At 40.6% G+C, this 13214-nt stretch overlaps 1 protein-coding gene across 3 annotated transcripts in view; it reads right to left on the bottom strand.

Moving 5' to 3' along the window:
* Nucleotides 1-13214, bottom strand: part of RELCH (RAB11 binding and LisH domain, coiled-coil and HEAT repeat containing) — an 80779-nt gene that overhangs the window by 21114 nt on the left and 46451 nt on the right. For all 3 annotated transcript variants that reach the window (XM_064160845.1, XM_064160843.1, XM_064160844.1), the window contains 6 exons: nucleotides 10825-10915; nucleotides 7358-7429; nucleotides 6456-6596; nucleotides 4620-4784; nucleotides 3180-3327; nucleotides 948-1104 (listed from right to left, as the gene is read on the bottom strand). In XM_064160845.1, the coding sequence (XP_064016915.1) occupies nucleotides 948-1104; nucleotides 3180-3327; nucleotides 4620-4784; nucleotides 6456-6596; nucleotides 7358-7429; nucleotides 10825-10915 (774 nt within the window). The remainder of the gene's footprint in view (nucleotides 1-947; nucleotides 1105-3179; nucleotides 3328-4619; nucleotides 4785-6455; nucleotides 6597-7357; nucleotides 7430-10824; nucleotides 10916-13214) is intronic.

Raw genomic sequence — 13214 nt, 5'->3', positions numbered from 1 at the left:
ACTTGATGATCTGTGAGGCCTCTTCCAACCCTGATGATACTGTGATACTGTGTGAAAGTTTGACCTATATTTTCAAACATCTGTTATTATAGAATGTGAGCTATTCACCAGATAGTCAGAAAACAACAATCTTCAACAGAGAATTGATTGTGCTAGCAGAGAGATAAAAGAAACACATTTTTGGAGCAAGTAATTCCTTGCACATTCTGCCAGACAGTCGATATTTTCTGAATGAAACCAGAGCAAATTCACTATAAAAATTAAAATGCCTACCAAAACTGCAACCTTTTCAGTAACTTTTAAATACAACCGTAATTCAACTGTTTGTTTAATAACTGTTAAACACAATTGTGCTTAAGAATCACAGAATGTCAGGCACTGGAAGGGACCTTGAAAGATCATCCAGTCTAGTGCCCCTGACAGAGCAGGATCACCTGTACCAGATCACACAGGAAAACATCCAGGCAGGTCGTGAATATCTCTAGAGAGGGAGACTCCACAACCCTCCTGGGCAGCCTGTTCCAGGGTTCTGTCATCCTCACAAAGAAAAAATTCCTCCATGTGTTTACATGAAACTTCCTATGCCTCAACTTCCACCCATTGCCCCTTGTCCTATCATCAGGCATCGCTTAGCAGAGCCTGGCTCCATCCTCTTGGCATTCACCCTTTACATCTTTATAAACACAAATGAGGTCACCCCTCAGGCTCCTCTTCTCCAAGCAGCAGAGCTCCAGCTCCCTCAGTCTCTGCTCATAAGAGAGATGATCCATTCCCTTAATCATCTTTGTGGCTCTGTACTGGACTCTCTCCAGCAGAGAGACCCTCTTGAACTGGAGGGCTCAGATCTGGAGACAGTACTCCAGATGCAGCCTTACTGGGCCAGAGTAGAGCACTACTGATTTTGAAACACTTTAAAAACAGGGATGGTAAAATACAAATGAACTCACAGTTGATTGACTACCCATAGCAAAGTCTCCCAGCCTGTGGTACCCTCATGTTCCAGCTGATAGTCATAGAGTTGCAACAACATTGCTAATTGTTCACGGCTTCCAATGATGATGGCCACGTCCTGAAGAGGTGATGCAGGCCGGGGAAATCTAGTGACTGCAACAGCAGAGAACAAACAAGCATGAACAAAAGATGAAAATTCCTTGGGGGTGATGTCAGTAAAAGTAGCAAAGAAAGCCCAAAGCTCGTTTAGGTTATCAAATTGCTTTATAAAAATCAGTGAGCTAAATCCCTCTCTGAAAAGATTACACAACCTGCACTTGAAAAGAGAAAAATTAATAAAGAATAGATTCACAGAATGGTTTATGTTGAAAGGAACTTTGAAGATCACCTAGTTCCAACCCCCTGCCATAAGAAGGGATACTTTCCATTACAACATGGTGTTCATGGCCTCATCCAACCTGGCCTTGAACACCTCCAGCAAGCAGGCATACATGAATGCCCTGGGCAACCTGTTCCAGTGTCTCACCACCCTCACTCTAAATAATTTCTTCCTAATATCCAGCCTAAACCTGCTCTCCTCAAGATTCCATCCATTTGGTCTCATCCTATTACTACAAGACCTTGCAAAAATGCCTTTCTGGGCTTTCTTGTAGGCACTCTTCAGCTACTGGAATGCTGCTATGAGGTCTCCTCAGAGTATTCTCCAGGCTGAATAGCCCCAACTCTCTCAGCCTGTCCCCATAGTGGAGGTGCTCCAGCCCTCTGATCACCTCTCTAGCCCTTCTCTGGACATGCTCCAGCAGTTTGATGTCCCTCTTATGCTGAGAGCACCAACACTGGATGCCATACTGCAGGTGAAGTCTCAAGAGAGCAGAGGAGTAGAAGCACCCTCCTCATCCTGGTCACTTGTTTTAATATAGTCCAGGACATAGGTGTCCTTCTGGGCTGGGAGCATGGATTGCTGATTGTTTGAGGCAATTCAGTTTGCTAAGATATTCCACAGATACACAACAGATGGCAAAGGTCCTGCACTGGGCTGTATTTTTTTCCACTTCATAAAATGTTCTTATTTGTTAAGAACTAACTAAAACTGAGGCCAGCCTTCTTGAGCCACTGTTAGTGAAATCAATTGTTGAGAAACTTTTGGGAAGTTCTACTAAATCTTGCTTTGCTTTCTCAAATGCTTTTTGTGAAAAGTAGAGACAAATAATGAGAGATTAAATATTTTTTATGGGGGATGTGATAATCAGGTCTTTCAACCATAGAAATGGGTGGGAAAAGGAAGCATTACTTAAAAGATTTGCTAAGGGAGACCAACATGAAGAAATATTCAAAGAGGCAAATCAGAAGGCAAAATTGCATTTTATTTTTCCCCCAAAAAATTATGTTGGGTATTAAGACTACAAATACTTCATTGCAATACTCATTGTATTACATAAAGCTACAACATTGCACAAAGAAGCTGTTTTGCCTGTAACACAGCTACATGCATAGAGGGAAAAAAAATGCATAAAGATACCATTTAGTTCTCCTTCATTCTACTGGCAACCATTCTGTAAATATTCACTACTTACACATTCCTTCTGCATCAATAAGATGGTATTTGTAATTAGTGAATTATCTGATAAGGGTTTGTGTTTACAGGCTCACAGGATGTTAGGCATTGGAAAGGACCCAAAGAGATCATTGAGTCCAACCCCCCTGCCAGAGCAAGACCATACAATCTATCTCAGGTCTGAAATCTTTTGTAGGAGTGAAATAGGAGCAGAAGGAGGAAAGGAAGTAGATGTTTTTTTTCCAAAAGGAAATAATGGAATACAGGCAAAAGTCAAGAAAAGTCTTCCTATGCTGGAATATGCCATAAAAAAAAAAAAATCTATGTATATCTGCCAACACAGCAACAGTAGAAAGTTTGCAACATAAAACGGAGGTTCCCTGAATTTCTTTCTCAGTACCTGTTACACATGAAAATAAAAATATAAGGAACAGGTGGGTTAGAAGAAAAGGCTCTGGGACATAAACCAAAATCATTATTGTGCAGTGTGCTGTCAAAGTTCATACACAGACTCTGCAACATGTTTATGTAGCAACCTTCAATACATACAAATCTCAACTATGTGTGGACCATTAACAACTTCCTGAAAGACCTTCTTTTGCAGCTGTGATTTGAGGTTTGCCACTAATTTAAGTTCAGAAAAATCCCATATGTCAGAAATTAAATCATTTACCTTCTATTTGAGGTACTTCTCCCTGAAGTTTAGCCTTGCTTGTGAAAGGTGCATTCTGCAGCACCAGTGCAAACAGTGAAGGGATCAATGACTGCAGAGCAGACAGATACATGTGGAGCTTATGTTCATCCAAGCCATGCTCTCCTTCCTGAAATAAACAAGACATTCACTTGAAGTTTTTGGTTTGGACAGTGTGTTGCTTAGGCATGTATTCTCTGGCAAGAGACCAACATATGTGATGAGCTTCTACACAGAGACACTAGTTATAATTTATCCTAACCATGAGCTTACTTTTGTCAGTGTCCAAATCCCCTTGTCATCTTTAAGTCACTTCTACATAGAAGATCTAAGCCATTCCTGTCAGTGAATGTACTGGTATTCTGAAAGAACACTTTCCACACATGCTGGAAATATGACTCCTTGGTCTCAGAGACCAATGCATCTGCAAACTGAACAAGCTAGTGGCTTGACCTCTGAAAACAAGCATCTTGGCTAAGTGTGTTAGATCATTACAACACAGCTTATCTTCCAGAACTTTCCAGATAGCTACCAAATAATTTCTTCAAAGTGGCTCATCATTGTAACTCACCTAATTAAACCATGAAATTCTACTTATTTCCACAGAATCACAGAATTAATCAGGTTGGAAATGACCTCTGAGACCATTGAGTCCAACCTATCACCTAAAACCTTCTAACTAACTAAACCGTGGCACAAGGTACCTCATCCAGTCTCCTTTCAAACACCTCCAGGGATGGTGACTCCACCACCTCCCTGGGCAGCCCATTCCAATGCCAATCACTCTTTCTGTGAAGAACTTCCTAACATCCAGCCTAAATCTGCCCTGGTGCAGCTTGAGACTGTGTCCTCTAGTTCTGTCCCTGGCTGCCTGGGAGACCAACCCCCACCTGGCTACAACCTCCTTTCAGGCAGTTGTAGAGAGCAAAAGGTTTCCCCTGAGCCTCCTCTTCTCCAGGCTACACAACCTCAGCTTTTTTCTTCAATAAAAGTTGCACTTTGCTAAAAAACAACAATATGTGGCTCTTCAAAACCAATTAAAGGTAGGGCTAATGTACTCAGAGTAACAGAGATAACCCAGTCACAGGCCCAAGCAAGGTGGGCTTTAGTATAAAGGAAAATGTTGTTATTTTTGCTTCTTTAGCTTTTGGTGTTGCGTCGTGTTGGTTAGTTTGGGTGTGGCTTTTTGTGGTATGCATTGTGGATTGTTTGTCTTTTTTCCTCTTGTTGCTGTTTGGGTTGGTTTTCTTCCTTTTTATTCTTTTTTTTTCTTCTTCCAAAGGATGAGTTATGGAGTTAGAACAAGAAAAGCTTTCCCCCATAGAACATTAAATATCAATTACTTAAGTGCATTTTTTTTAAGTGAATCTGTAATGAAGAGACAAAGAAAATTCTCCAGTGTAGAAGGAGCTGAACACATACCCTGAGCAATTTTTCGATTTTATTAAGCAGTGTAGGTATAAGATGGAACTGTAAATTTCCCAGTTCTGTTGTCCAGGCAGCATAAGCAGGTAAAAATACCTGATGTGTGGCACTAACTACACGTTCTGAAGGGTCTCCTAAAGCGGAAAGCAGCAGTTCAAAGCCCTGGAAAAAGAATAATGAATCTCATTATTTTCCTATAATTCATGCTGAAGCTTCCCACAGGAAACATGAAAATTATAAAGATGAGAATTTATTTTTAAAACTCTACAACAATAGAAATAAAACAAAGTAGTACTTGGAGACCTCTTGACAGATATCTAAAAAGTAAATATTTGGTGGTTCAATGGTCCTGTCAATATTTCTCAACTGGTGAGTGCAAAGAATCACAGAATGTTAGGGTCTGGAAGGGACCTCAACAGACCATCCAGTCTAATGCCCCTGCCAAAGCAGGATCACCTACGCCAGATCACACAGGCAGGTGGTGAATATCTCCAGACAGGGAAGCTCCACAGTCGCCCTGGGCAGCCTGTCCCAGGGTTTTGTCATCCTCACAGGGAAAAAAATGCCTCCTTGTGTTTACATGAAACTTCCTATGCCTCAGCTTCCACCCATTGCCCTTGTCTGGTCATTGGGCATCACTGAGCAGAGTCTGGCTCCAGCCCCTTGGCACTCACCCTTGACATATCTACAAACATTGATGAGGTCACCTTTCAGTCTCCTGGAAGCAGCAGAGCTCCAGCTCCCTCAGTCTCTCCTCATAAGAGAGATGTTCCCTTCCCTTAACCATCTTTGTGGCTCTGTGCTGGTCTCTCTCAAGCAGTCTATGTCCTTCTTGAACTGGGGGACCCAGAACTGGAGACAGTACTCCAGATGTGGCCTCACCAGGGCAGAGCAGAGGGACAGGAGAACCTCTCTCCACCTACTAACCACAGCCCTTCTAATCCTCCCCAGAATGGCATTGGCCATCCTGGCCACCAGAGCACATCGCTGGCTTGTGGTCAACCTCCCATCCACTAGGACCCCCTGATCCTTTCCCCCTTCACTGCCTTCCAGTAGGTCAGTCCCCAGCCTGTATTGATACCTGGGGTTGCTCTCTTCCAGGTGCAGTCAGGACTCTACACTTGCCTTTGTTAAATTTCATTCAATTTCTCCCTGCCCAACTCTCCAGCCTAAGTCTGGATAAATGGCAGCACAATCCAGCTACTCCACCCAGCTTTGTGTCATCAGCAAACTTGCTGACAGTGCACTCTGTGCCCTCATCCAGGTTATTGATGAATATATTGAACAGAAGCGGTCCCAGTATGGACCCCTGTGGAGCTCCACTAGTTACAGGCCTCCAGATAGACTCCATCCCATTGACCACAACTCTGACTTCTTTCTCAGAATCACACTTTGCACCACTCTGCCTTTACACATTCAAAGAAATTAAAATTACAATCTCCTAATCCTCTATCAGAAGCATTATTAGGCAGCAATAAGTTGAACTACAAGGAAAGTTTGTTGTGGTAGACAAATGTCTATTAGAAAGTGATGATAACAAATTGCCTTAATAGTATCATGTGGGCAATAAAGTGGTGCGTTTTGAAGATAGGTTATGAATGATTAGAGAGGCTTCTATATTAGGCTTATACCTGAGATTCTAATGATACTTTTAAGTCTGTGTTTTTCTTTTGGTCTTGGTGATACAATAAAAATCAACACTCACATAAACCATCAACATGTTTAAAAGCATCTGGAAAGATTTACTAGAAATATATGAAAATGTGCACTCTTCTGTTACTGAAACAACTACCAAAGACATTTTATACATACAGAATCCAAACCATATTTTACCTGTTGGTATTTGTCTGGATCATCAATATACCCCATAATGATGCCAAGGCTTTTGATCACAGCTTCTCGTACCAGGTCTGCCTTATCCTCCATTAGCATTTGTTGCAGCATGGAAAGGACTAATGAACTACGAATTTCTTTCTGTTTGGAAAGAGGAAAATGTACTTGAAAAACCCATTTCACAAATAAGTTGCACTTCCATTACTGCTCACAAATTAAATGCCTTCCTCCAACCACAGATCCTTTTATACTATCAAGACATTCAGTTTTCACAACAGAAAATGTATGAATATAAAAAGTCAGTAGCGTTACTAGAGAGGATTTTGTCCTACTAAGCACAGAACTCAGGTCCTTTAATTCATATGGAACTAAAAATAACTAACAGCAAAAACCTGCTATAGGCCTAGACTTAAGGCATTGGCAGTAATCACTCCATTGCTGAAGTGAAGAGGGGTTTTAATTAAGATTACTCTCATCTTTCTCTGAAACTTCAAATTGTAGTTCACCACTGACTTAATTCTGCTTCTGACTGGCAGCAGTCTTTATGTATCATTCCAGTATCTGAAGAACTCTATTATTTGGTGCCATTATTTTTAAAGAGATTACTTCCTTAACTGGTCCTAACAGTCTTCACTTCATTTTTATGAAACAAAGACTTTTTTTCCCCAGAACATACTGTTTATAAAGACATTTTAGAGCTAGATTGAGCCATATTCCTTTGTAACAAGCTATCTCCTCCTTAATGTCATTTACTCAATCTCACGTTTTTAAGACAATGTGAATACCTACACATAACAGACACACTTGAGAATACTTGAAATGATAAAGCACGTTTGTCTTGTGCAACAGAGTTTCACCTTGCTTTCACTAGCAAAGGATTTAAAGGCAGCATTAATACTTACTGGAAGATAAGGTGCAAGTGCTCCACAGGATTCTGCTACCAGTAGCCGCCTCTCTGGGTATTTGTGGTTTATCTAGCAAAGAGAAACAGAATGGTTGTTCGGTTTGCATTAGCCAGTACTGAAAATGAGGTAAGAATAAACTGCAGTGGAGGGATATATTTTAGACAAACACTAACTGTGCCCACTGAAGTTGTATAAAGGTACTAAGCAGTCTCAGATTCTTGCACTGAAGCATAAAGGCAAGGCAAATGCAGCCTTTTCTAGTTGTCCCACAAAATACTGCTTATAGTGTGAGAAGAATTGAAAAGCAAGTACGCAGTAAAAAGAAGGGTGGAAGGCAACATGCAGCTGCCAAACACTAAAGAATGTGAGTAACTTCTGCTCTGGCACATCACAAAGTATTTTGTCTTCCTCTAAGAGTGACAAAAGTGCCCTCTAGTGCTCTGAGCCAACAGTGTAGCATAGCAGCCTAAGTCTTGTGGTGTAAGCGAGGTCAAGACATATAACAACCAAAAACTTCTTGCATGCTACTGAAGTTCTCCTGTCAAGTCCAGGTTAAACATGTCACATCTCCAAAATGTGAAAACAGCTCCTACTTCCAACAACCTCTTGATCGTGTGCTACCTCCCCTCTACATAAAATCACAGATTGACTTAGAAGAGACCTTAAAGATCACCTTGTTCCAACCCCCCTGCCATAGACAGTGTCCCGGGTTAGAGTGGATCCCTCCTTCAGCAGAGTAAACTCACTACAACACGGATTTTTGGGAAGTCAGGAAAAATGAAGTTGTATTTCTTGTAGTTTAAACTAACTATAACAGTATAAGGAGAATAAACTACTACAGAAATATAATAACCTTAAGGAAGATAGGGAAGGGGTCAAGTGGAGGCGAAGCAGCAAAAGCAGCAGCAGGCAAAACAGGGGCAGAGGTAAACAGCAGCAGGCAGAGCAGACGCAGCAAGGGGAAGGTACAAGCTGTGCTTCCAGACATAGAGCTCTTGATGCTCCAATGAAGTTATATGAACTTATCCATTGTTGCCATTATATGGCCTATCCCTACAATGTTCACCTCTCCACTCAGAGCTTCCACTTGTAAGATCCTCTGTTTCAATTTTTTTTATGTCTGAGCTAGAAATCTGGCTCCAACGGCCACGGGCAGGGACATCTCCCACTAGACCAGGCTGTTCCAAGTCTCATCCAGCCTGGTTTTAAACACTTCAGGGATGAGGTGTCCACAACTACTCTGGGCAACCCATTCCACTGTCTCACCACCCTTACAAAAAAGAGTTTCTTCCTAATGTCTAATCTGGATCTGTCTTGCTCTAGTTTAAAACCATTCACCTATGTTCTATCACTACAGGCCCTTATAAAAAGTCCCTCTCCAGCTTTCATGTTGAGGTTGCAGTTTGTAGCCATTGCTCCTTGGCTTATTACTGCTGACCAGCAAAAAGAGATTGGCCCCCTCCACTTAACACCCACCCCTCAGATATTTGTACACATTGATCAGATCTCCTCTCAGTCTTCTCCTCTCCAGACTAAACAGCCCCAGCTTTCTCAGTCTCTCTTTGTAGGGGAGATGCTCAAGTTCCCCAGTCATCTTCATGGCTCTCCACTGCACTCTTTCCAGCAGGTCTCTGTGATGAGCAAGCTACAAAATTCTGCCAGTGAAGACCACAAAGCCTAGCTTAATAACTCTTGAGCTCCAGAACAAGTGGATGAAAATGCTAGGTCTTTTGAAGGCCCAGTACTTAGCATCTGTAAATAGATTTTGCTTGGAGACCAACTGCACAAATGCTTTCATGATTAATGCATCTACTGAGAAAATGTAGATTATGGTTATTCTACAAACTCAATGAGGTTTTCATGATTAATGCATCTACTGAGAAAATGTAGAAGATTATGGTTATTCTATGAACTCAATGAGGTTCTCTGACAAACTGCCAGCTGAAAAGAATGACCTGGTTTCAGTACCACAAACAAAGTCTGGCAAATTGCATTAAAAACAATCCATGATGACATATGGCTTGGCAGCCTGATATCTGTACTCTCACAGTTTCTCTTTTGCATCAGCAGTTGGCAAGAAACTAGGATGGGGATGGGCTCTTACTGAAGTGAGACTTTTTTCCAACAGTCAAAATCTTATAAGGACTGGGAAAACAAAATGTGGTTTGTATTTAGGTACTACTGCCATCAGTCCTTCATTTAATCAAGATACATCAGTCATACATATAAGCACAAATGCTGCATAGAATACATACTTCTACTGCCACAAAGTATTAAGGCTACTAAAGCTTCTGCTTCATCATGAAACACAGATGGCTGTGTTATATGAGAAACAGCAGGTAATTACCAGGCCAGAAGGACTGTACCATCAAAGCAAACATTATCATAGAATCAACCAGGTTGGAAGAGACCTCCAAGATCATCCAGTCCAAACTAGCACCCAGCCCTGTCCAATCAACTATACTATGGCACTAAGTGCCTCATCCAGGCTTCTCTTGAACACCTCCAGGGACAGCGACTCCACCACCTCCCTGGGCAGCCCATTCCAATGCCAATCACTCTCTCTGGCAAGAACTTCCTCCTAACATCCAGCCTATAACACCCCCGGCACAACTTGAGACTGTGTCCCCTTGTTCTGCTGCTGGTTGCCTGGTGGAAGAGAATGACTCCCACCTGGCTACAGCCTCCTTTCAGGTAGTTGTAGACAGCAGTGAGGTCACCCCTGAGCCTCCTCTTCTCTAGGCTGAACAACCCCAGCTCCCTCAGCCTCAACATTACTACTCTATTATGGATTAGTTATTCATTGTCTTTTAGGTAATGATGAACTCCTACTCTTCATTAAGGGAGGAAAACACCATGCATTTTCATCTGAACTCATACTGTTATTTTTTTATGCCTTACATGAAACAGTAAAAGCATTTCAGTTTGGTTTTTCAGTTATTTGTATTCATTTAGAGTATCTGTGGAAAAGATCACTGTGATTCTAGAAGTCATTGCCAACTTCAGATGATCTTACAGGTCCCCTCTGCAGGGAACTCATTTCTGACTACTTCTGTCTTTTAATTTCTGTGAATTTAAACTGGCTTGCAATTAAAAAAAAGTCAGTGAATAACATGTTCAAATGAAAATGGATTTCCAGTAGCCTGGAAATTACAGTACAAATTAGAAAGGCACCTACCTGGTAATATTTAGGCAAAACTGATGATGAACATGTGCATAGCTACATTTCAATATAACAAATATATGCGGATTAACTAGAATCTCCAAACAGACTTGACAGATGCTATGACTCTGAGTTCTTTTTAATGTTAGAGGACAAAGAACAAACAAGTATCTTGTTGAAAAATATTTTTAACAGCCATTTTTTGAAAGGTATGACTAAAACAACCTCCCTCTCAAACAAAACTCAACATGTCTCAATTTGTAACTAATTTCCCAGCTTGAAGTACAAAACAATCAATTACCTGTTCCCAGCACTGTGGTAAAAGCTCAGCTTCTACACGTGTTGGTCCAACGTGTCGAGCAAATGCCACACACCCAGTCAGTATCATCTGTCTGAAAACATAAATGTTTCATCTGTTAGTAAGTAGAGATCCATAATACATATAGAAAATACTCTTTAAGTTAGGAAAAACAGATGCTGCCAGCCAACAGTCCTCTACAACCAAAATTTCACATCATACTCTTAAACTGAGGGTTAACTCTTAAACTGAAAGCTACTTTGGTCTCTGCTGACTGCAGGAGGGCTTGGACTTGATGACCTGTGAAGCTCCCTTCCAACCCTAAGTATTCTATAAAACCCTAACTTGTTTTCTATTTAATATACCTTTTCTAGAAACCTGCAGACCCCAAAGTTCAGGAACCAGAGCTTGAGAATATTTCATTTGGGAATCTGATTCCTTAATGTCTGGGAAATTCTGATTATCTCTCTTGTTTAACAATTATTACTGAATACTAAAGATTCATCAAGTGGTAAAAAGATCTAAATTACTTCATATTATCATACTATTGGTATTGCAGACAAGTACACATATACTGCTTTTATGCAGAAGCTTTCATGACATTAACTGGCCTTTCTTCAAAGCAAGTAACTTAATTTATGACATGGTGTTACAACATTCTAACATCTAAGTTACTGTCATCTATCTCAAACTACTGGACCTAACTTGTCAGAAATCATCTAAGGCCCACTACAGAAGGGAAGCACTTAATCAACCAGTAGTACTTATGATAATTTGAGTAATTTGTATTTAAATTCTTCATTTTTAGCCTTTTCTCCAAATGTGCAAGAAATCACTGTTCCAAAACTTTCACAGGCACAGAGATTCACAGATTCATAGAATGGTTTAGGTTGGAAGGTACCTCAAAGATTACCTAGTTCCAACTCCCCTGCCATGGGCAGGGGCACCTTCCACTGGACCAGGCTGCTCAAGGCCACATCCAACCTGGCCTTGAACTCCTCCAGGGAGGGAGGGCACCTACGACCTCCCTGAAAAACCTGTTGCAGTGTCTCACCACACTCACTGTAAAGAATTTCTTTCTAGTGTCTGGTTTAAATTTGCTCTCCTCAGGCTTCAATCCATTCCCCCTCCTGTCCTATCACTACAAGTCCTTGTAACCAGGCCCTTTTTGGCTTTCTTGTAGGCCCCCTTCAGGTACTGGAAGGACTCTGCCTGAAGTAGTAAGTACTTAAAATGTCAAGAAAATGTTACTTAACTGTCACTTGTGATGTTTTCCCTTGCATTTAATGAGTTTATCTTGCTAAGGCATTTTACTCCTATTTTTCCTGTCAGTAAGATTGGAAGGATACCAACTTGGCATGCAGTTCACTAGTCCTACTTATTTTTAGTGCCTAGATCAACATTTAAATAACCAGTTTCAAATGATTACCGTGTGGTCATGAGACACTCATCACCTCCACAGTCAGACTATGACATTACTGAGAATTTGTTTATTATTACTTTGTGGAAAGCAAGCCAGAATTAACTTGCTGTCATTTTAGCATCGTGTCTAAACTCCTATATATTTACTGCAGCTAACAGCATGTCCTTAAGGTTGAAAGGCAGAGATTTTGTTGGTTATTTTTTATACAATATGTTCTATCAAAGAAAAATCACTTATTGGCTTTCAAAATATTTTCAAGTAGAAATATTCCATTATTATATATATATTTTTTAATCCTAGAATTCTTTAGGCCAACAATCAGAGCAAATTCTTTGGTCTTGTGCTGTGGTTTATTTTTTGTTTGGCTTTGTTGGTTTTTTTTTATCTCTTTGTCCTGTACTTCTTCAAAGTAGAAAGGTTGGAAGAAAACAAAAATGCAGTGGTCAGATAAGACTCAAGAAATCAACAGCTGTTATGTGACAGCAACATGAAAGCAAAAGCCTGTGGTAACAAAATAGTTTTTTGAATGCTTGCCTTGGGTTCTACACACTGCCCCTAATCACAGAACCAGGCAACAGAATATACTTCTATAAAATATCTTAAAAGCAAATGGCAGAATACAGCAAACACTCAAAATCTTCCGAATTAGAAATGAGAGACCTCAAAATATGTAAATAAGTTTTTAAAACAAACCTGTCTTGGGGGAAAAAAAAGAAAGAAAAAGCTCCATAAAATTTCAAAACGAAGTCAGATTTTATTTTGCCTCGTCCATAAAGTAGGGAGCTTTAAGATAGGTCAACAAGACATTCACAAACAAAAAATGAGTACATTTTTTCATTGTAACCATCTTACAAGTATATGACTGCAGTTGGTATTCGACAGGAAGCAAAAGCTGTAAGGATCTTGAGATTGCCAAATGCTTAATAGTCTTCCAACAATGCATGTGGTAGGGCAGGGCTGATAGCCCTTA

The sequence above is a fragment of the Pogoniulus pusillus genome, chromosome 21 (genome assembly GCF_015220805.1).
Source record: "Pogoniulus pusillus isolate bPogPus1 chromosome 21, bPogPus1.pri, whole genome shotgun sequence".
Classification (NCBI taxonomy): Eukaryota; Metazoa; Chordata; class Aves; order Piciformes; family Lybiidae; genus Pogoniulus; species Pogoniulus pusillus.
The sequence above is the reverse complement of the archived record's forward strand: the minus strand, read 5'-3'. Positions and strand labels throughout refer to the sequence as shown.